Here is a 23,400-nt window from a genome sequence, read left to right as displayed (position 1 = left end):
TTTTGTTACTTTTTTCCCCTCTGCTTCCCTTCCCAAGTTCATTTGTTTCACTGCTGACCTTTCTTTGACTTCCTGCCTCAGCCCTGGATGTTTCTTCAGTGCCTAGAAGAGCACTGCTGCAGAGGAGAAAAGCTGTTCTTACCCAGTGTATTTTTCTTGCCAATGTTGGCCTTGTCTATCACACCACAAGGACCTCCCTCCCTGGGGACTGTGCAGTTTGAATGCCAGCAGTGCCAGGGCAGCCTTGGGCCTTTGCTTGGGTGGCAGAAACATTTTCTAACTGCACAAATGCTCTGGCAGCCAGTTACTGACCTTTGGGGCAGTGTGAGGCAAAGAATGATAATGTTGGAGTAATTACAGACCCATGTCTTCCTGCCGGGAGGAGAGATTCAGTTGTGACAAGACTGCACATGGTCCTTCAGCCATCTGCCAGGGCAGCCACCCTGGGAGGAGGAAAGCAAGAAGAGGACAATGAACAGGTAAGAGCCATCCCTTGCTGCTCTGTAGCTTTTTCCCTCTTTCATCAGTGGGGGAAGCAGTGATGGGCAGGGAGGAACCACGTAAGCAGGAAAAATAGACTGAAGTGGAAGTTCTTCCTGATATTAATTATGGGAATAATTAAGTACAATGGCAATAATTAAGTTGGACACCATCGAAGTTCCTTGTCTCTAGAAGCAACCCCAGGCCCCTTCAGCAGCTGTACGTCAGCTGAGGCCTGTGCTGAACCTGGCTGGGTCAGGCAGCCCTTGTAGAGGCACTCGAGTCTGGAGAGCAGTTCCCAAGTGGCTGTTGTAGGGTGGTGTGGGGCTGCCTGGCCTTTTGACCAGCTCACAGCAGCCTCCACCTGGACTCTTTTGGTGGGGTAAAACCAGCTGTGCCCACAGCTCGAGAGCGGTTTTGTGCTGCTTGGCCTTGGCCAGTGCCTGCTTCCTCAGGAAATGCTGGGGTGGTTGTTTTGTGTGGAATTCATTCCAGTCCTTGTTGGGGTAAGGACAGGCTGCAGCTTTGTTTGCACCTTCATTTACACCTCTCTAATTAACTCTGACTTGGTCTCATGAGTGAGTGATGCAGCAGTGGGTGCTGGTGCAGCTGCTCTCAGCTGTGTGCCAGGCTTTCTTGTAGATTGAGAAGTTTGTTTTGGCTGCCTTGTGCTCTCCCTCTTTTTTTTTTTTTTTCTGAGCCCAAGCAAGTCCTCATGCAGGGGGAGCAAATGCTTGCTTTATTTATGGTCTGAATCTGTTGCCACAGAGATTTTTCTTACCTTTTGCTCCTGGTGAGGAAATTTGGAGACTGCTGTCAGAAGCAGCTCCATTCGTGTGGTCTTTAAGCTGGCAGTAATAGGCAAGAACATGGAATTGTGCAGCTGGATTATTCATGCATGTAAAGAACATAAATATTCTACCCCACCCTTGTATGAATAAAGCGCCTCTTAGTCTTTGAAATTCAGAAGTTCCCACATTCGCAGCGCTGCATCCCTGGGCCTGTGGCTCCAGCCAGGGATCGTGGTGCTGGGCTGAGTCCTCCTGTGCACCCAGCTGCTGCCAGGGCCTGGTGCTGGTTTCCAGGAGCAGATGGAGAGGATGGCAGTTTGGATGGTGTCAGTTGTTTCTGCAGCGAATGGGTTTTGGCCACAGCCGTATCTGCTCAGTGCTGCAGCTGCACAGCCAGGTCAGCACACACAAATTGAGTCTCTGTGAATTAGTCCTGAATCAGTTGACTGTTCTCAGCTTAGCCCTGCATGGGCTGCCTGTGGTTAGATGAGAATTCATAGCTTTCATCCTCTGAGTGACTGCTCACAGCTGACCCGTGGGAATTTGGCAGAATAGGAAGCACAGAAGGAAAAGCCTTACAGAATCACAGAATTGCTTAGATTGATCTTTCTGGTCACTGAGGCCACCTCTTAACCCAGCACTGCCACGGCCAGTCTGGTTTCTAAGCTGTCACAGAACTCAGTTTTGACATGGTCATACTGAAAATGTGTCACTTGTAAAGAAACTGTTCCTGGGGCTGATTTTTAAGCCTGTGTGTCACACGTTTCGTTCTTGAGGCCTTGTGGAGCTGGTAGTGACCACAGCTGAGAGTGGCTTTGCTTTGTGGCTCATGGTTCCGAGGTTGCCCTATGCTGACCTGTGTGACATTCAGGAGCCAAGTGCAAACAGCTGCTGGGCCAGCAGCCAAGCCCCGGGCTGTGCTCCAAGCTCACCATCTGCTTTCAGCTCATTCTGAATGTCCACCTCAGACATGCTCAGGCCCTGTGCAGACAGCTGCTCTGTCTTCCAGCAGCCAAAGTGCATGATATAAATAAGTTACACTGCAGAACAGCTTTGGTCTGACTGGTTCCCACCTCTCTGCAATAAATCTTGGAGCCCTTTTTTCCACCTTGACCCAGGACTTGGGGTCTTTAGTGTCAGGCAGCAGTGTTGTGGTTTAACCCCACACAGCCCCTCACTCACTGCCCTTCTCAACAGGATGAAGGAGGGACATAGAGGGGTGAAAGTTAAAGTTGTGGGTTGAGATAAAGACAATTTAGGGGAGAAAGTACAAGCCACAGGTGCAAGCAAAGCAACACATGGAATTCATTCACCACTTTCCATGGGCAGACAGGGGTTTGGCCATCCCCAGGAAAGCAGGGCTCCACCACCAGTAACTTGGGCAGGAAAATGATGTAACTGAACGTCTCCTCCTTCCCTCCCCAGCTTTTGTTGCTGAGCAGCAGAAAAGGCCTTGACTCTGTGCACTGCTCAGCACCAGCTAAAACAACTCTGTGTTACTAACACTTTCCAGCACAAAGCCGAAACACAGTCCTGTAGGAGCTGCTATAAAGAACATTTACCAGCAAAATACAGCATTTCCTTTTATTTACTTTTCTTCTTTTCATCTTTTGTAGGTTTTTCTGGGGGGAAAAAAACAATTGCAGGGGACAGCATCTGGTAAGTGCTCAGGACATGGCACCACAGTGTAACATTTAGGATGGAGCTTGCACTGGAGACAGAATTGCAAATACTTTTGGCTGACGGCAGCAGGCACTGAAATCTGAAAGAAGCAGAAAACAGACACCTCAAAATAAAACAGGAGGATATAATTTATAGATGTAAAATATTTTTATTTGTAAATGCTGATCTTCTAAATCTGTTTCCACAAATTCCAAAACCCATAACACTCTGTATACTTCAAAAAAGTATTTTTTTTTGTGTTGTTTTTGTAATTTTTTTTGCCAACATTAGATACTATTATACAGAACAGAAAAAAAAAAACCTGTAGGACAAATACTGGTAGGATGTTGGAATATTGTACAAGAGAAGAAAAATATTCAAGAAACAATTTCATACAGCTATTTATCAAGAGAAAAATATATACAATTGATTTATTCTGTAAGATAAAAATACATCATGCCATATACATTACAAGTTCAGAACTGTATTACTGAATATACCAACAGTTTACAGTCCACTTTAATTGTGCACACAAAAAAAAAAACCAACAAAAACAAAACTTCATTTTTTTTTTTTATATTTAGCCTGTGAAGTGTCAGTACCAGAATTTTAAGTACAAAATAAAAAGCTAACCTGGTTCAAAATGCTGATTAAATTTCTACAAGCAAACACAAAACAGTGTTTATTTTTTTTAAAAAAAGAAATGTAAACAAAAAACAATCCATACAAACACATCTTTAAATTACATTTTCCAAAACCCTATTGCCAGAGTCCTGCAGCTGCAAGCACATTACATCTAATTATTTTTCCTTGTTTTCCTTTTAAGAAGGCTATCATATCAGACTTAAGCTCCAACTACATGATTCTATGCTGTTTACATGATTTAATGTAGGCTGAACAGTCACCTAATCTGGACTACTTTTGCTGAAGAAAAGAAAAGAAAACAAAACAAATAAAAACAAACCCCAATGTCCAGCCTCTATTTTGGGTGGGTTTAGCAGTTATTCACAGTTATCACAAATTGTAAGCACAAAAAAACCTGACTTAAGAAATAGGGATGCAACAATATAATACAAATAAAATTAATCTAAATTACCCAAACATCTACAAAAGTCAGAGCTGTAATATACACGATGCCCTTACCAGGCTTAAGGTTTGCTTAAAAAAATTCTCGTGTAAGACCACAGTTGAGACTGCTTGAAACATAAAAAAAAACACAACCCTCTCTTGAAACTGAGATTTTGGTTATTCCACCATGGTGATCACAGGTCAGGTGATACAGGAGATCATATTGGAACATCCCTATTGACGCTTGAGAATAAGCACCCGAACTGCTGCAGAGTCTGGTAGCATTTGGTCAATAACTATTTTTTTTTATACTGTATTTTTATTTTTTAACTTTTTTTTTTCTCAAAATATTTACACTTTTGTACAAAGTAACAGAGTTTGTTAGTTCTGCAGGTAACAGCAGCAGCTTGGCTTTCTTCTAACTTTCTTTTTAAAAATAGCTTCATTCACTTATTCAATAATAAATACAAAAAGGTTCTCTTATTTTACAGAAATCAAAAACTACAATAAACTGACTCATGGAATCAAGTATTTAAATGTATTTTAGTGCAAGTTATATTTTTCCCTTAGCTCTATCCCTAAGGAAGTCGTTTCAGTACATTCCTTGTTCAGTGGTGTCTACTTTTTATTTAAAATTTTTCTTTAATTAGAGGGCCTGCCCCTTTAACAAATAAGGCTGTGGCCAGCACTTTGGACTTCTCCCTTTCGCTGGTGATTTCAGTCTTACATTCATAGATGCCCACCTGCTGTCCTGCAGGTCAGCCATCGGTTCTTTGCCCAAGTTAAACAGTTTCTCCTTAGTGAGCTCAAAAACAAAAGTGCTGGACCATTCTGTTAACTCAGTTTAACCTCCACGTGTCTGGAAAGTTTCGCTTCAGATTTTGCCGGCTTGCTTCTGGTGCTTGTTTGCTTTTTTTTCTTTTTATTTTTCTTTTTTTCCTTTTTTTTCCTTTTTTTTCCTCCTTTATTTTCTTTTTAAATACTTGAGTAGAATTCTGTACTTCCAGAAGTGACTTTTTTTTCCCCCCCTTCAAAAAGGCAACAATTTTCCGTCGACAAAATCAAAATGAATCACTTCTTCCTAGGGACAAGCAACCCTCAAAGACAGCAAGGAATGCATTCTAGTTCATCCACTTTCGGCAGTTTACAGCTCCACAGTGACATGGAATCTTGTGCTGGTCATCTTCAAAATCAAACTTGTAGTCATAGCAAAGCTAGAACAAGATGCAGGAGAATGGTTACGCAACAACTGGGACTGACCACAGCTCTCCCCCTATCTACAGGTTAAACAGAAAAATACAGTAAAGGTTGCACTGCTGGCAACTGGCAGGTTTTTAAAAGGGAAGATGGCAAGGGGGGAGTGTCCCTTTCCCCCACTTGGCACAGACAAGTCGTGTCACTGGCTCTAGAAATCACCTAAGTACCTGGAAACAAACACAAGTAGCAACAGGTAAGAGAAAGCAAATGAGAGCAGCCTACCTCCTCCCCCTTCTGGATTCTCCTGCTCGAGCTAATGATAATTTTGTGTCCTCTCTCAAAAGTTACCACTTCAGCCACACAGTTGGGTGCGCAGGAATGGTTGATATACCTACAAAAACAGAGTTTGCAAAAGGTGACCCCTTGAGAAAATGCATCCCTTGAGGTGGATTGCAACCTTGCAATGACCTTAGCTTCAGGGGCGCACTGACTTGCCACATACAATTACATTATTCTGTACTTGTTCCTTGCCTAGAAAATGTCAAAAAAGCAAGTGTTAAAAAAGAAGTCCATCCTTCATAGCTGCCATGAAACATGATCAAAGATGAGCAAAGCTAATGAAAAAGAAGACATTGTTTCAGTGGAGCTGTTAACAGCTCAAAGAATAAAAACCCCTTGGGAAAACCCACAAACTTCAGTCCCCCACAGACAGCCCCAGACCAGGGAGCAGGGCTGACTCCCCAGGAGGTCAGAGATCCGCAGTGTCACTCACCTTGCAGGACCTCCTGTCAGGGTGGCGTCGATGACGTGGTCGTTGTCAATGCGGAACATGTACACACCACGATTCTGAAAGACAGAACAGGAACAAAGGCTCCTGGAGGTTCTCCATGATTGTCAGACATGAAAACAAAGCAGCCACATGGCTGAGATCCAGGTGCCCTGCTGCAGTCAGGGTCAGAGATGATGCACCAGCTCACGAGGGAAAGTGTGAGTCACACACTGCCAGTGTGTGCCCTGCTGCCTTGCCAGGCTGTGGGTAAGGGAGGGGTCAAATCTCTGGTGAATTATATTGCCCTAACAGCTTCTGTCCTGCTGTCATCCATGATCTCCACGTGTTCCACAAACACGAACCGTTTCGATACTGCTGAGGTACACAAAGGAAGCTGCTTCCAATTGCAAGAAGTTCACATTAAAAATTAAGGTTCTGACATTTCTGTCAGAGGACTCTCTTTGTCCTCTGGGACAGAAGGTACATGTAATACCTGTCTGGGCAGGGTGCTGTGAGATCTATTAAACATTTAAATACTCTGATCCTTGATAAGAACTGCTGCTGTCTCCTGTTCAGCCAACTGCACTTATAGCACAGCAGAGAACAGAAATGGGGGGGGGCAAGTGAATGCATCAAAGAGGATTGTTTTGTTGTTTGAACATTGGAAAGGGGAAGGGGAAAGAAACAGTGAACAAACACCACCCCTACCTGAGATTCATAAAGCTTCTCTTTCCTGTTTGCCACCTCATTCCGGATAATAGTTCCGATGTATTCAATGACCATAGTGTGCTTTTCAATGTCTCTAGCAGCATATAAGCCCAGGCCCTATAAAAAAAACACAGTGTGACTTAGAATTCTGCAAGAACTTTGCATTTTCACTGCACTCCTCATTGTGCCCCTGAAGCGTTGTACAGGAAATCACAAGAGAAGTCAAATACCCAAAGAGAAAGCAGCAGCACACATAAAACTGACGTTGTAACAGCCAAGGTGCAGAACCCAGATTCACATGAAACTTTTAAGATGCAGAAAAACCTACTTGGCCTCTGTCTAGGTGAGAAAGCTTCTCTTGTACCTCTGATGTCTGACTGTATAAGGATTCTAAGTTCACTGAAAAATAAAGCAGGCCTTACTAGGATGGAAAGAAACCTAACAGGGACACAGTGGCACAGTGTAGTCAGTCCAACCTAAAACAAAGCACAACTGTATTCATGCACAGCCAGATTAGTTACAAAGCCTTAGCAAAATGGTCTGTGGAGCAAAGCACCAACACAGTTACAGAAAGCAACACATTTCTTATGACTGCAAACAAGCATTGAGCTCTTCAGCACTTGACTCAGCCTGGTCTGAGCATATCCTACTTCCACTATCTGTCTTTTTATTAAGGAGTTTTAGGTTTTTGAGAAATATGCAAAAAAAAATGGCATAACTTGAAAGAAACTGTTTTCTAGATAACTAACAAATTAGCTTACAAGGTATTTACAATAAATTAGAAATCTTATGTAAGATAAACCTATGGAAGTGATTTGCCACATTAAAATTGGTAATGTTGGGATGAGACTTGAAGGAAGTTTGCCATAGCTTTAGTTTTCATTTTTATATACAGAATGTATATAAATACTTCTGTATATAAAATGAAATGGATATAAGTAAAAGAGGAAGTAAAATGTTTGAACAGACATTTCCTGAGATGAGAACTGACCTGAATGCGGGAGCGAGCCAGGTAGACGTTGGACTTCCATTCAGTTTTCATTTTGCGGTACTGAGAGGACTTGGAATGGACGAACTGCTTACTGTAAGGCGCGTTCAGCTCCCCCGTGACTGTGCTCTGAAATGACTTCGATGTGCTGGTGCTATTCAAGGTGTGAGGCCTGTAGGAATTGGGCATGTAACAGGAAAGAATACAAGAAAAACTGAAGATTTCTCTGAAAACAGCCACAACAGCCATTCAAAATTCTTTCAGACGCACAGACACTTAAAGCCAGCTAGCAGAGACAACACAGCAGTTCCTCCGGCTCGGGCATGCACATACACAGCCAAAGACGACAGGGTTTGTAAGCAGCAGACGAAAGCACAAATAACCCTAAGCAGCCTATAAACCCTGGGCTGTACTATGTGAAATTAAAACAAAATACCTTAACACAAACCTCTTGACATGGGTACTCATTTTAGGCTCGGCACGGGCACAGCCCGTGGGGTTGATGGCAAGAGGGAGTTCCATTAAGGGGTTTCGGCCATAGCGGAAGGTGTAGTTCTCACAGGCCTCAACCCCTGGCAGCTGCAGAAAAACAGACAAAAAGAAAACAAGTCCAAGAAATCATCTGTTAATCACATGGAACGAAGCATTTACTTCTCCATACTGCCTCCGGACCCACTTCTTATGTCTATGAGGTATCTGACAGTTTGGGGTGCTCCAGCAGGAACTGGGCTGGTGAGGACTCACCGATTCGGCAATCCTGGCCACAGCAGAAACTGTCAAACCAAAGAGGTCTTCACCCTTCAGATAGCCGGGAAACAGCTGGAGCATTTCTGACTCCTTGCGAACAGAAGCAACGGGCTCCAAGATTTTATCCCACACACCTACACAGCCATAAGGGAAAGAATTACAGTGACCCAGAACCCCCTCTATTGTACTGGTTTTAAAACCAGCGCCCAAGGGTATCAGGAACCATAAACCAAGCATTCTTTTCCTGGTCACATACACAAACAGGCTGATGCTTAAAACATGAGTTGCTTTTTCCTGAGCAAATTCCAAACAAACACAACATTTATCCCACACCTTGGGAACGAAGCTTTTAGCGTCAAGTATCCTTTGACAACAATAGCACAGACCAATTCTCTTGAGAAAAACCTGCACAAAGTAGAATTGCCTGCAAACAATCCCTATATCCTCTTCCCACTGATTGTCAGCTCTCAATTGGAGGTGGGCAGTTCCCCCAGCAGTGGTGTAACTGGACAGAGGAAGGCTGTGTCTATCAGCATCCACAGCCTAATGTTTTCTTCACCCTGCCAGAGACAAACGTGTCCTGAGAAAAATGTCTTCAGCTCCTTTTCACTGCTTATTGACTTCAGCACAGTTGGATGCTGGTTTGGAGATAACTGAGAAATGGTATTGTACCTGAACAGTCACTTCTCATGAAAGGAAACTTACATTGACATTCCTTCCTACTATAATTTTCAATATCTGTGAACTTGTAACAAGTCGTCTTATTTTCAGCTTAGACAACTCTTCAAAGGTGTCCTCAGTCCTCATGGCATGATATTAAAAATAGGCCCTGGAAGCTCACTAAAAGCATTACATGAGAAGAGTGTCTGCAACAATCATTTGAAATATTTATCATACCAGCAGCAGCAAACCCACCAAAGTCACGATCTTAGCTCGCAAAATTTACCTTTTGGTGTGGTGTCAGTAAGGACCAGATCTTCATGGCCTTGCTCCACAACCTTGATGACAAACAAGGGAAGCCCGTCCTTCTCCTCGATGGAGCAGAGATAGCGACAGCGCCTGTTTGCGTACCTCATGCTCCAGTACAACCGGCTGGCCTCGTAACCCACGGGGAAGAGTGCTTTGGAGGAGTGGAAGGCCTGCATCTGCTGCGGCAGCAGCTGCCCGACCGCGTGGAAAATCAGGCTGCCCACACGGAAAGTGTGGTCACGTTCCCCTCGCTGAACAATGCTAGCGATCTGCCGCACCTCGTCGCGCTGAACGTAGACCCTCCTGAAGACTGCAAAGTAACTAAGTTCTTGCTCATGAGTTCCCTTTGGTTTGTGCATGGGGCAAAGCATGGTCTTGTCTTTAAAAAACATGCATTGTGCTTTAATGGCACAGGTAAAGTGATAAATATTGGTGCACCTTAACCTGTGACAACCGCTGGTGGCACCCATTTTGTGACAGAACATGCATTTCATTTGCAAGCCTCTTCGCAGTGCTAGTTCCACATTTATTAAGGCACCAGCTTGTGTCTCATAGACTTCTGTAGACCAAAGAGCACAGTTCAAATGGACCCAAAGGTCTAAATCCAGGTTAAGAAGCCTTGCTGGTCCATCAGTTAATCCATCACCTTCCTCGTGACAGAAGCAACATTTCCTGTAGTCTTTAGGCACAGGATCTGGTTTAAGGGTCGTGCCCAGTTTTTTAAGAAATTCATCTATTTCTTCTTCACAAGGAGGTTTGAATGATCCTTTAGGAATCACAATCTGAATGCTCCACTTTTTCCATTTCATTCCTTTCCATTTCTTACTTGGAGGCCGACAGTCATCCAGACTGCCGTGTATTGCTTTTAACCTCGGCTTTAGTTTCACTGTTACCTTAAGCTCATCCGGTTTTGCCTCTACCTTGGCTGCTTCAAATGCAGGGGGGAACATGATGGGCGGTGACGATGGTGGAGAAACTTTTTCCTGCAACTGAGGCAGACAGTGGACGTCCAAAGTGGAGATGTTGTTGCTGTACTGATGGAATGCTTTGGGCGGCCTCTCTTTCATTGGCGACTGTGGCAAAGATGGAAGCGATTCCTGCTAAATCAACAGGAAACTCTTAAGAATCCCAAACCATTAACATTAAATGTATCCTGAAACACTGTCAGATCCCTGGGGAAGAAGCTACTCAGAAGGCCTCGAATCATGATGCAACAGCAGAAAAAGATGGAAATTACCCTAATCTGTGTTATCATAGTTTGTGCCAGGATATGGAGCACAAAAATTCTCCTAGTCAGTCTATAGTGTGGTGCCCTTTAATAAAGAAGAGGAAACACAAATAATCCTTTGTCCAGGTTAAGAATTTAAGACCATTCAGAATTACCCTAGATGAGCTAAAAGAGCTAGTTCTTGGGTATTTTTAGAAAGTTTTGTTACAACACAAATTTTAAAATATGGGTCACAGAATTAATGTAGAATAAAAATCTTATTTGGCAGGAGGGGAAGATATGGAATTAATGCAACATATTTTTCCTGGAAACAAGCAAGAAGGAAATTCCTGCAGGGCAGAGATTTGGTTTAAAAAAAAAAAAAAAAAGGAGAGAAAACAAAGGAAGTTTAGACTAAAAAGTGCTCAATGTGGTTGGTACAATTAATCTTGAAAGAGTAAACGAAAGGACCAAGAGGCTGAACATGACGTTTAATTAACTTAATTATGTACATGCTGATTCACTTGTGCAGAAACATCACCCTGTTTAAATACAAGTGGAAATGAGCTACGTGGGACATTAAAAGGATGAGGCTGTACACACATTTATCTTCTCCAGGGTTTTGGTTGGTTGGTTTAGTTTCGTTGCTGGGAGTTTTGTTTGGGTTTCGTTTGTTTGTTTTGTTTTAATTTCTTCTGAAAAAATAAGTAGGATGCATTTGAAGCAAGGTTGCAAGCTCTACAGTAAATACAGGACTATCAGAAAGCATTAATTAGGTAATGCTTCAAGCACATGGCCTCTTTTGTCCACTGGGTTGAGAAAGAAAGGCACAGTTGAACTAGAGAAACCAAGCCAGTTAAAAGAAATATTCAAAAAAGTTTATCTGTGAGAAAATAAGCTTAGCAGGATCATTTAGTCTTGAATGAAGACTATTCCACTTTCAATGATTAAACAGACATAAATTTAAGTTATCAGGGAATCCCAGCATGGTGGGAATTAGAAGGAACCTCTGAGGATCATCTAGTCCAACCCTCCTTCTAAAGCAGGTTTCCCCAGAACAGGTTGCACAGGAACACATGCAGGCAGGTTTTGAAAGTCTCCAGAGAAGCAGACTCCACAACCTCTTGGGGCCACCTGAAAAAAATCTCTGGCCTAATTCCAGTTCAATAAATTTCTTAAAATGTCCTTCTCCAGAAATCTCTTTCCCTATCACTGTGACTTTACAGGCTCTTCACTAGTGTTTACACAATTCAGGATTTAAAATGGCAGCTTTGCCCAAACAAAGCCAGTGAACGGGACTGCTCTTCCAGTTACACTGAACAAATAAGTCTTTTTGCAAACTTGCTGTCCAGTTATGATTTGCACAGCTGTTTGGTTTTTTTTTTCTTACTGTATAAGCCAAATCAAAATACAAAATAGAGCCCTGCAGGGATGTGTCCTTGGGTTTGTACAATGCCCAGGGAACTTAAATTACTGCTTTTCTGAGACTGCATTTTCAGAGTCTGAGGACAGCAAAAGGTGGCTACTGTTCTGCCATGCATCTCTCTCAGACAAAGTTCTGCAAATATAAATTTTATTTCATGCTGAGTCTCAACATCTGACTACAGAGTTATTAACTTATAAACCTCCAAAATAAAGTGCAAACTTCCCCTCCTCACCCTTCAAAAAATTCTTCAAACAATAGCTGCAGTAAGTTCTGCTCACTAGGGTCTACCAGCATTTGATACTTACTTTGTTCTCTGAGTTTTTTGCTTGCAAAGCTGCTGAATAAAGAACAAAGCAGTTGTTGCTACAGAATACAATGTCCTTCATTTTATCAGAGCCTTCTTGGGAATCCTGGGAACCAAACACAGATGATTATCAGAAGTGCATTCTAACACCATTCTTCACATAGTAAGTGTAATGAAGCAAGTTTTCCAGTCTGGCTAGGAACACTTTATTTGTAGAACATTTGTGAAATAATGAGTGATACTGAGATATAAATACTTGATTATTTGGCATCTAATGTTACCACCACCTACAACCTCGTTCTAGCATTTCTTGCCTTTAACAGAAGTTTAACAATCAAAATAAAGCATTCTATACCATGCACCCATCTGCTCCATAAGCACTCTTGCAAAGTAAAATTTTCTTTTTATCTTTAGACAGCAAAGGAACATCTCATTTCAGCCTAATCAAAGACAGATCACACTGGTTTATCTACTGATCCATCTGCAAAACATTACTGGCAACTCAGGGCTTTTCTGACAAAGCCAGCCCATTACTTTTGTATATAAATTTTCACTTTATACACATATATACCTTTATACATGCGTGTGTATCTATCTATCTATATACACACCCCCTTGATGCATCATTATCTCAATCTCATTGAAAGAGCAATGGTACATTTAGAATGAAAGATAGTTCCCAGTCTAAAAACAAGAGACTGTGACTGCACTCTGATTCCTGATCAGGAATGGTGCAAGCCTTCTTGTTCTTACAATACTTCCTGACATGGCAACATGGAGCTCCCTTTGGAATGAAGGTCCATGAAGTGGTCATGGAAGAAGCTTAGTACCAGAACTTAGGAACCTGCTCTATAGGGGACCTATTTTACAAAATTTGCTGAAATTAGTTTTCTATAAGTAACAACTTTGATATTTCTTATTTGTACTAAAAATATACCCAACCTGAATTAGGACACACAGAGAAGGAAGACTACAAAGAAACCTGGAAATGGTATCAGTGGCACAACATGCAGTGGCTTTTGTCTGCTCAGTCACTGTTCCATGCAAGAAACTCTACACCCACTGCAGTACCTGTTTAAGGAAGGGAAGGTCTTTGAAGGTCTTCCGCACACCACTACCAAGAACCACAACTTTGCAGTGAGAGCACCACCGAGGTCTCAGTGCTGAGCCTTCTGCAATATTCTGGCTGTGATCCTTATAGCCAGCTACACCTAGAAAATGGGCAAGTCTGTTAGAAGCTGGATCAGATTGAACTAAATGCATGAGAAGTCACAGTATTCTTCTGTGGTCTAGAGGAGTAGCATTCTCCTGGATAGGGCACAGAAGGCAAGCTTTAAACTACAGCCTAATCATAGAATCATAGAATCAAGAAGGCTGGAAGAGACCTCAAAGATCATCGAGTCCACACCTCATGACTATCTAAACCATGGCACCAAGTGCCACGTCCAGTCCCCTCTTGAACACCTCCAGGGATGGTGACTCCACCACCTCCCTGGGCAGCACATTCCAATGGCCAACCACTCTCTCTGTGAAGAACTTTCTCCTCACCACCAGCCTAGACCTCCCCTGGTGCAGCTTGAGACTATGAACTCTTGTTCTGTTGCTATTTGCCTGGGAGAAGAGACCAACCCCCTCCTGGCTACAACCTCCCTTCAGGTAGTTGTAGACAGCAGTGAGGTCACCCCTGAGCCTCCTCTTCTCCAGACTAAACAGTCCCAGCTCCCTCAGCCTCTCCTCATAGGGCTTGTGCTCAAGGCCTCTCACCAGCCTCGTTGTGGCAATTGCTTTAACTAGACCAAAACCAAGTGTGTGAACAAGGCAAAAATACATTCTTGTATAAGAAATTAATAACTAAACCAATAAAGGATCACAGCTATCTCAGATTTTCCAGCACAGGAACAACTTTTCCAAATGAAGGATTTAAAATCAGGTTGGACAAAAATCCCACAAACTAGTAACGTTGGGAACTGTGGGAAGAAATTCCTCACTGACAGTGACGTAGGTAACATAATGGAAATCAGAGATGGACCAGATCCATTAAATTATGCTTAACAGGAGGAGCAGGACCACATGTCCTGAACATGTACAACAAGAAAAGTGGTATTTAGAACAAGAATCAATTATTTAATTCTAGAGCATGAAATCATGAGGCTGAAATGCATTAACACTGACTTAGTTAAAATTTTGGTACTGAAAACTTAAAAGAATTAATGTTCCCTCACCATTACTGTTTGCAGGAAATGGCACATTAGGCTGCTTCAGTCCGTAAGGTCCTACCATCCTGGCAGGTCCCATGGATCCTGCCTGAGGACCCTGAAGTAGTAAGTGATGCCTGTACTCCATAGATGGGTTCACTCTGTGACTGTTGGCGGTTGCCATGGAGGATGGGACATCTGGAGCGTTACTAACCTCGTAACTGTTGGGAATTCTGACGTGGAGCAGGTTGGAGAATGCTGCTACAACACTACTAATGTTCTAAAAACAGCAATAAAAACACATCTTAGTTTTCATCAGACAGGCAGTTAAAATAACACAGAGAGATTATCTTATATTGCAGTAATAAAAAACTATTAGCAGATTGCAACATCTGCTTTATTGTACTATGCTACAACCCCTTCAGATTCACTGTCTAAAGATATTAACACTAGAAGCTTATTCCTTTTACCTCAGCAGCTGTGGGATGTAAAGTAATTGCTACAGATATAAGGCCAGACTTAGGACCATTCTGGGATGGTCCAAGCTGAGAGGCAAAAAAGCCAGAACCAGGTAATGCTCCTGAACCAGGTTCTGATTTTATGTAATTCCTTTTGGCTTCTGAACCTGAAAATAAACCAAAATACACTAGGTTAATCCTTCACATGTGTGAATTTAGGTGGGGGGTGGGGAAAGCCAGTTCTAGCTGTTGCTGCTCTGCAGCCTCACCTTTTCCAGTACTGCTAGGCAGGATGGGAATGATGGGAGATGGTACAGGTTCTGGGTTCTCCTCCTTTACAACTGACAAGTCTGGATACCTACTGATTTCCATTCCTACCACACTTTCAGGAGAGGAAGAAGGAACAAAGCTGTCAGGAGTGTCTCTGTCCTCACAGTGATCTTGAACCCTGGAACAAAACCCAAAAAAGATCTTTTGGAAACAGTGTAAAAACATTTGGGAAGTCAGAGTTACAAATCACAATGGGAAGCTGAAATGAACTTGCTTCTTGCTACTAGCCATGGAACGCAATTACATGGCAGGCCATTACTTCTGGCCATCTCAGACTCCATTGCACCAGGTCATGTCTTGGCAAAGATACATAGAGCAAAAGAGGCACTAACAAAGCCCAGGCTCCATCACAGAACTGCCTGTTCCCCATGGCTCCATCTGCCCATGTGAAAAATGGTATTTAGTATTTAATCTTTCTGGTTTAAGTGTCTTCACTGGTCTATCCCCCCTTATCCATGCACAGGCTTCAGTGCCTCAAAGACACCCTAATTTTGGTTAGGCAAGGGAAAGGGAGGCAAAAGGGAAGATCTTTTTAGATCTCGTCTTCTAGCAAGCATTTCTCATGTGGCAGCAAAAACTGAGCAGAGCTGGGGAGTTTTCAGGCTGACTCTTGCACAGTTCTGCTGTCTGGTACAGCAGTCATGCACTGCCATGGTGCAACACTTTTAAGAGAGCAAGCTAATGAATTATTAACAATTTAACAGCATCCAGAGTCTAGCAATACCAGAAGCCACCTCTTTCACTATGCTGCTCTCTGCACATGGAATACTAAGAGTTAAGCAGAACAAATTATGTCATTATGTTCTCTGCACTGTGTAGCTGTGCACAATGGATTTCATTTCTTCACACCTCCACAGTCTCATCTCCTTTATAAAAGATCAAAGAATCTGCTCCAAATATGTTCTTGAAGATGTCAAGGAAAACCTACCTTAACTCCTCCTGATTGTTGTGAGGTGGTGTTGGAAGTGAAGCAGGAACATCCACAGTTTTAGGGCCCTGAGCCATTGCTCTTGCTAATAGATCATCTTGTGGTCTGAAAGGCAACTGGAACTGCTTTGGTCCCAGAGCTTTGGTAACTAAAACCAGAAACACAGAGCACAATGAGACATCTGCACAGCTCTTCCATTGATAAACCTTCTGTCTGTTGAGGTATTGGTGGCTCCCTGACACCATACCAAGGCATTACCAGCAGATGGTAACACCACTCTCACTGAATCATTGAAAAACCTACAAAATTACAAGTATCAGAAAACACACCCTGACTGCACACAGAGCCTGCCAAGGACACATTTCTGCTGGTTTTGAGCTCACTCAAAACTACCTGGTTAGTCATTTGTACTGGACATAGAAAGTTGATGCTAAGGTTTTCTTCTTTATTAAGAGCACATCTATCTTTCAGCATGTTTTCTAAAGGGAGGAGTGAAAAGACTACACTTTGTTGTAAAATAAAGCTGGATAATAATGATTACAACCTTAAAGAGTCTAGGCATACTCTTTTGACTATAGCAACTGAAGAGCATCCCAGCTATCTGTTTTGTAATTTGCTGCAAACTTGATTCGTTTATTACAGAAACAAAGGTATTGGTCTTACCATCGTGACCTCCTAACATTCCAGCCTTGCCAGCAAGTTCTTCAGTGGTTGCAAAGCCATTTACCAACTTCTGACATGCCACTGGAGGTGGTGTGGGAGGAAGAGAGGCTGGAGGTGTTGGAGGATTACTCAGATTGTTCTGCTGCATGAGATTAAAGAACCATAAATCAACCATGGAGCACAGGGTGAAAACTTGCCTTGTTCTAGTACAAGATGTATGTAACCCACTCACAGGTAGCACTGATAAGCAACAATAGTTAAAGTATGTGACCAAATACATGAAAGTTATCTACTACAACAGATACAATGTTTTGCTTTGCTTATATCAATGACATTATCAGAGAAATATCAGAGAAATACACATGACGAATATGCATTACAGAAAAGCACAAAGAACAAATTTTGGAATGGCTTGGGAGCCCAAACAAATTCCTACAGTTTAATCAAAGGTCTGAACTTAAGATTGAGAGTGACTCCATCACCACAAACAAGCCAGCTTACCCAATGCTCACTAAAAGGGAAACTACCTTGCATTCAGCACAGGATGAGCTCTCACAGAAGCACTTACCATGAGAAGTTGATACTCTGCCATTTCACACTCTGGGCTACTTCTTGCTATCCTACTGAACTGCCTACATTTTAAATGCAAATTACATGAGAACTTCAGTATCTGCTCTTGCAACAGTCATGCCTACAAAGCTAGTACTTAATATTCACTTTGGACCACAGCAACTCCTTCTGCTAGGTCACGCTCTCAGCTGACATGCCAAATAAGGGTGGAGTAACCACCACTGTTTTTAGTAAGTTACTGAAGTTTTATATTAGGGCAGTGAAGCAGCAAAATTGATTCTGTCTGTTTGCTATTTTGCTGCTCTCCCTCTCTTGCCATCCTGATCTCAGAGTTAAATTCTCTGGGTTATTAGCTTGTCAACAAACAGTCCATTTTGTTCAGAGTTCTCTGGTTCTTAGTTAGGACTTAGTGGACAAATGAGAAAAGTCTATTTCCCATTTAATTCACATTAAGAAACGCTTTAATGTTTGCAATGACTTTGCAAAAGTACTGAGAATTCATCCTTTTCTGCTCTACGAAACTCTAATTACAATTTTCACCATTTAGCACCTATTTGGAGAAGGAATACTTGTTGGTTTTAATTAGCTTACCACACAATTTCCAGAACTGATTTCCACTTTCAGAGAGTAAAACAATGGTGATCATTTCACCATTGCACTATCTATCTAGTCTAGCAACAGATAATTGCTTTCTTCTGGCTGCACAGAAGGCAGGGGTTCCAACCAACTGGTAATAATGTCACAAACTTTTCACAGGGAGAGCACACAATGGAAATGCAGATTAAAACCATACCTTGTAAATGAGCTGGGAGTAGTAGTCCGAAGCGCCATCAAGAGTAGCACTACCAAAACTTCCTACAAGTCGATTTCCACCACTTAGCTGGCCACTGCCATAGGGAAGGAAGTGTGCAAAGCTCACTCCAATTATTGGTTCCATCAAAGGCAGAAGAGAAAGCTGCTGTATTAAAGAAAAAAAAGTTAGAAATTATATAAATAGGTGATAGAAGCACTGCAAATCTCCAAACATCAACAGAGTGGATTCTAATTTAAAAAAATAATCAGTTTACCCACTATCAGAAAACTGTGTCAAGCTCAGGCCTCTCTATTTGTTAGGGAAGGTGGCCCCTGTATGTTGCATCTGCAGCTCAGGCTCCCTGCCAATTCAGCCACAGAAGCTGCCAGATCCTACAGGAACTCCAAGGATTTGAGACCACCAAATGCCTGCCATTACAGTAGATCTTCCAAATTGAAATAAACCCAAAAACTACTAATTTCTTAGTTTTGTGGAAGTTCCCATTTTCTCCACACTGTACTCAAAATTCAATTTAATGATCAACTTAATTTCCCTCATGAGAAGCCCACTCACGAGTCTCCTCTTGATGCATGACCCAGCACCTGTACACCCACCTGTTTTAATTGGATGAATGTATCAGCATTAGGGTAAATAGCCTGCTTTTCTTCTTCCTCTTTTTTCCTTTTCTTGGACCGAGGAGCTGCCTTCTCTCCTGTCCTCTGAGTTCGCTTATTTCTCTGTTTCTTAGTTTCAGGTCCTACATCTGTTCTCTGAAGCTGGCTGTTACTACACCCAAATGCACCTTGCATCTGGTTTCCTGCAGTTTGCTGCTATGAAAAAGGAAGTGAAGCGGAATTTTTGACATTTTAATATAGAGTTTGTTCAAATTTACTGCACAACAGTCTAAAAGAACAAGCACAGTATAATAAATCTCACCCATAACAGACTGTGTTTTATGGATTGTTTACTTTGCTGTCTTACTGGTAACTGTAGCTGCTGCACTGTCCCTACACACAGAATTATGACTTATCCTTACCACCACTGATATCTGCAAACATCATTAAAAAACTCCCAAACCAGAGACATTTTCTTTTGAGTGCCCCCTAAAATACAGTGACAAGTGTGTGCAAGCCCTGGAGATTTTCACAAGGACATAAAAAAGGGCAGACTTGCTTGCAGAAAACAGGAGTGTAAGTTACTACAATAAAAATGTACTTTGAGGTTAGAAAAAAACCAACAACCTGATGCTGTGAAACACTTCTGGACTATGGCATTTGCTTCAATACAGTACACATTTGTGAAGCCATTTTTCACATAAAAGGAGAGTTAAGTAATTAGAATGGGAATTTGTAATGCAACAGATAGTGGCAAGCCAAAAGAAAGTCCAATTTCTTTCTATCAATTATTATTTTAAACAGCTCTACATGACCCCTACCACAAGTACTCTCACCACTGCTCCTGTCATATGTGTTTTAACAGAAACACTTATAAGTTACTTGCTGCTCACATTACCTTTCTTTTTATCAGTCTTTATTAATTTTGAATGTGTTTATATTTTGTTTCAAGGATGTATTTCAAGTTTAGGCAACCATAAACCAAACTAGGTACAGATTGAAGATTACAATAAAATGACCAAGAAATCAAAGTGTATGCTACCTCCACAGAAAGCAATTTTCTTTAGGTCTGTTTTGAAGAACCTTAGAGATTATTACATTATATAATGCCATTAACATAAAGAATGAATGCTCCCTTCCATTAATGTGAAATTAATTAGAGGATTTTTCTGTAAGACAGAAATCCAGCAATTTTAGGAGATTTAACAATTTCACACTTGTGATAAAAACCCTGGAGCACGGTCTCTACTATAATTAGAGATAAGATTTTCACAGGCAAGAAATAAGCACAGACTTGGTTCATTCACAGAACACCCCAAATGGTGCAGGGGTGTGAAGCCCAACCCTATGCCCCTGGCAAAGGTGCAGTCACAGAAGAAAGCAGCATTCAGGCAGACCACACCCTGCTGTACAGAAACATGCTAGTAGGGAATTAAGAGTCATCCTGTCAAATCTTGCCTTAATCTTGCTGAACATTAGGAAGTGACATTTTAAAAGATGATTATCTATAGAAAAGTATTTTTTGCATTTTAACAATTTCTGAACACACTGACCTACAAAGTCATAATAAAATTTGTTCTTTTTGTTACACAGATGACTTACTCATGGAGAAAAGGCAGGAAGGGAGGTAAAAATTCCTTAAGGCTGTTTCCTCTACCCTTGTGCAGGTAGATTATCTCCCCACCTTTTCACATACCCATGGTAAAGACACAAGCTAGCCTCTGATTGTTGATGACCACTGTACAATAAAACCCAGCAGCATTCATACCATAAAAACCAGGCTCACCATTCCTTCAGCTGGATTCTGCTTCTCTGTTAACTTCTTATCCCCAGAAGCCTCCTCTTCCGTTCGGCCACTGCTGTCTGATTTCTGATTTAGAAGAGATGAGGACTTCTTATTTTTAAGCAGATGTTTCAGTAGTTCGTTCCCTGACTCCCCTTTTGCTGCTGGAATGCTAGCTGGCTGTGCTGGACTCTGAACTGAAGTAGCAGTCTGTGGGGTGACCTTATCTTCTTCCACCTTAATACTGCTTGGATTTTCAGGTTTAGGCTCAGCTTGACCCGAGCACTGATCAGTTTCTGCCTTTTCTAGTTTAATTTCTTGAATGCTGGTGGGTGTATCTGCTTTAGCCTTCTCAGTCTCTGCAATTGCACTTGGCTGTTTCTGTGGCAGACTGCTGTTGGGGAGCTTATATTCCAGCTCTGGAGGGGTTTGGCTCTCTCCTGTGTTTGATGTTGATGGGCCTGTTACCTCCACTGACTCCTGCTCATCTTGATGATGTGAAAGTTCATTGGGGGTGTTAACTGTGGGGGTGGAGGTAGAATCAGAAACGGTCGGAGTTGATGGTGCAGTTATATCTGAATGTGGAGTTGATGGGGCTTTTATTGACTCTGCATCATCGTCCTTTTTCTTTTTTCGTGTCCTTTTCTTTTTTCCTTTCTCTTCTGGGATTATGTCAGAATAGAGCTGTATGAGAGACTGGCTTGATCCAGGGAAGTTTGTAGCCTGGGGCACGCTAGTGTCCGAACCACAAGGGGCACTGCTATTGAGTGCTGCAGATGAAGGTACAGCAGGAGTAAATGGAGGCCTGACTTGGTTCTGTGCAAAGGTAGGCCCAGGGAGATTCCCATGACTTTGTTTTACATTATGGAAATTAGGGGCTCCACCTGGAACAGCAGAGGCATCAGGTCCAAAAGTCGTAGGTCCCACTGGCCTACGCTCACCGCTTTGCATAAAATTTGTGGCAGGAGGTGAGGTCACAGAACCTTGTTGCAGAATTTGCCCCATTTGTTGCTGTTGGTGCTGTGGAGACTGCTGAAGAGGTCGTGGAGTTTGTATGAAATCACAAGGCAGGTCAGAATTAAAGAAAGTCATCTGAGACAAGGGTGTTTTGTTGTTTAATTCAGATCCTATCATACTGTGCTGTTCCAGTTCCATCCTCTGCTGCAAAGCCCTCTGTCGATCTACCTCCTGCATAAGCTGAATGCGTTGCCGCTCCTGCTGCTCTCGTAAACGCTCCTTTCTTTCTCGCTCTTGGAAGCTTTCACTGAAAGGGTTATTGTCCTCAAATTCCACCCTTGGTGGTGGCCCTGACTGTGCAGCTGCATTTGGACCAGGCACAGGAGCTGGTGTACCAGGAGTAATTGGCAGCGGTGTCATTGGAGGCTGCATCCTTGCTGGATTCATGGAAATATGACTTGCAGGGGCATTTGCAGATTGCCATCCAGATAAATTCGGCATTCTGGTAGGGTTGGACTGCCCAGGGATTACCATTGTGTGTTGCTGGTTCTGCAGCTGTTGTGCCACCATAGGGAAGTTTTGCTGATTCATTGCTGGTGACGTTCCTCCTGGAACCATTGGTGGTTGAGCCTGGACACCTGGCATTATAGCATGGGGTGGCATTCCACACTGCTGCTGCTGCTGCTTGATTCGATACTCCTCGATGAGCTCTGCATGCTCTTTCTGCTGCTTTCGAATCTAAACAGTAAAACAGGCATTATTCATCTCTGACATGTACTGACTAGGTAAGCAGCATAAAACATGTAACCCAGCATTTTCATTTCAGCAGACAATGAATGGCACAGGGACACAATTTCTGCAGTCTTACTTCCTCTCCCTTTTTAAGGCTAAATAACCATTATTCCATTAGAATCACCACCATCCATCCCAAAGCTTTAGAAACAATAACAGTGCTCAAAGTTGCAACTACATACCAAGACTGCACTGTGCTAGAGAATATACAAACCTAAACCAAGTGATCCTTGTCCTTACCATTCATGCACAGGATAACCACACTTGGGAACAGACAGGAAAAAGGGAACAGTGAGATGGATGATCTTCACATGTCAGCAGTATTTTTAAAAAGATATAATTGAAGAAGAAAAGTTTGCAGGAAAACAGTTAGGTAGATCCTCATTTGCTCACAAGACAGATCCTCAAAAATCACACAGCAGATGAAAATGGCAAGCACTGCTTGAAAATTTTAAATTTTAGGTTGAAAATAAAGTCCACTTCAATGCTAGGAGTTAAACATAGTAGTTCATTTCTAAGGCAAGCAGGAGAAGCAAATGGAAGGATATGACAGTGTCAACTAGACAAGAGCGAGCACTTCAGAAACACAACAGAGGTGTAACTGCACTGCTCTCTAAAACAGTAAAGGGTCTTGCAATCCACCGGTTATTAACATATGCGTTATGGAAAATGCCTCTCTCCCTGCTGTTCATTAGATTATGACTTCCACATCTTCCATTTTCAGTTTGAACTGATAGAAAAAGTCCATAACATAATTAAAAACGCTTGACACGACTCTCCTTTACCTGGGGCAAGGGACAAGTCAGGAAGCTCAGGATAACAGAGATATTTCAGGACACACTCCAGAATGCAAGACAACCCACAAGGCTATTTACATGATAATCTCAGGTCCAAGATGATTTATGAGTTCTGGCTTGGCACTGACACTGCCAGATAACAGTCACACTGCAGAAAGCCACCAACTGGATTTGTCTGCACTGGTTCAGAGCTCTAGGCCTTTT

General features: G+C 42.3%; 1 protein-coding gene across 1 annotated transcript in view; it reads right to left on the bottom strand.

Annotated features, from left to right (window-relative positions):
* Positions 1–3,430: 3,430 nt before the first annotated feature.
* The window catches only part of KMT2C (lysine methyltransferase 2C), a 185,479-nt gene continuing 165,509 nt past the window's right edge, over positions 3,431–23,400 (bottom strand). Inside the window, exons 43-60 of the mRNA XM_054390059.1 lie at positions 20,654–22,345; positions 18,868–19,080; positions 18,254–18,418; positions 16,891–17,032; positions 16,228–16,375; positions 15,239–15,417; positions 14,982–15,136; positions 14,539–14,791; positions 13,388–13,527; positions 12,318–12,422; positions 9,357–10,476; positions 8,408–8,544; positions 8,100–8,242; positions 7,667–7,835; positions 6,676–6,792; positions 5,971–6,044; positions 5,481–5,589; positions 3,431–5,215 (exon numbers count right to left, since the gene is read on the bottom strand). Of these exons, the coding sequence (XP_054246034.1) occupies positions 5,123–5,215; positions 5,481–5,589; positions 5,971–6,044; positions 6,676–6,792; positions 7,667–7,835; positions 8,100–8,242; positions 8,408–8,544; positions 9,357–10,476; positions 12,318–12,422; positions 13,388–13,527; positions 14,539–14,791; positions 14,982–15,136; positions 15,239–15,417; positions 16,228–16,375; positions 16,891–17,032; positions 18,254–18,418; positions 18,868–19,080; positions 20,654–22,345 (5,154 nt within the window). The 3' untranslated portion in view covers positions 3,431–5,122. The remainder of the gene's footprint in view (positions 5,216–5,480; positions 5,590–5,970; positions 6,045–6,675; positions 6,793–7,666; positions 7,836–8,099; positions 8,243–8,407; positions 8,545–9,356; positions 10,477–12,317; positions 12,423–13,387; positions 13,528–14,538; positions 14,792–14,981; positions 15,137–15,238; positions 15,418–16,227; positions 16,376–16,890; positions 17,033–18,253; positions 18,419–18,867; positions 19,081–20,653; positions 22,346–23,400) is intronic.

The sequence above is a fragment of the Indicator indicator genome, chromosome 20 (assembly GCF_027791375.1).
Source record: "Indicator indicator isolate 239-I01 chromosome 20, UM_Iind_1.1, whole genome shotgun sequence".
In the NCBI taxonomy this organism is placed as follows: Eukaryota; Metazoa; Chordata; class Aves; order Piciformes; family Indicatoridae; genus Indicator; species Indicator indicator.
This window is presented reverse-complemented; position numbering and strand designations above follow the sequence as displayed.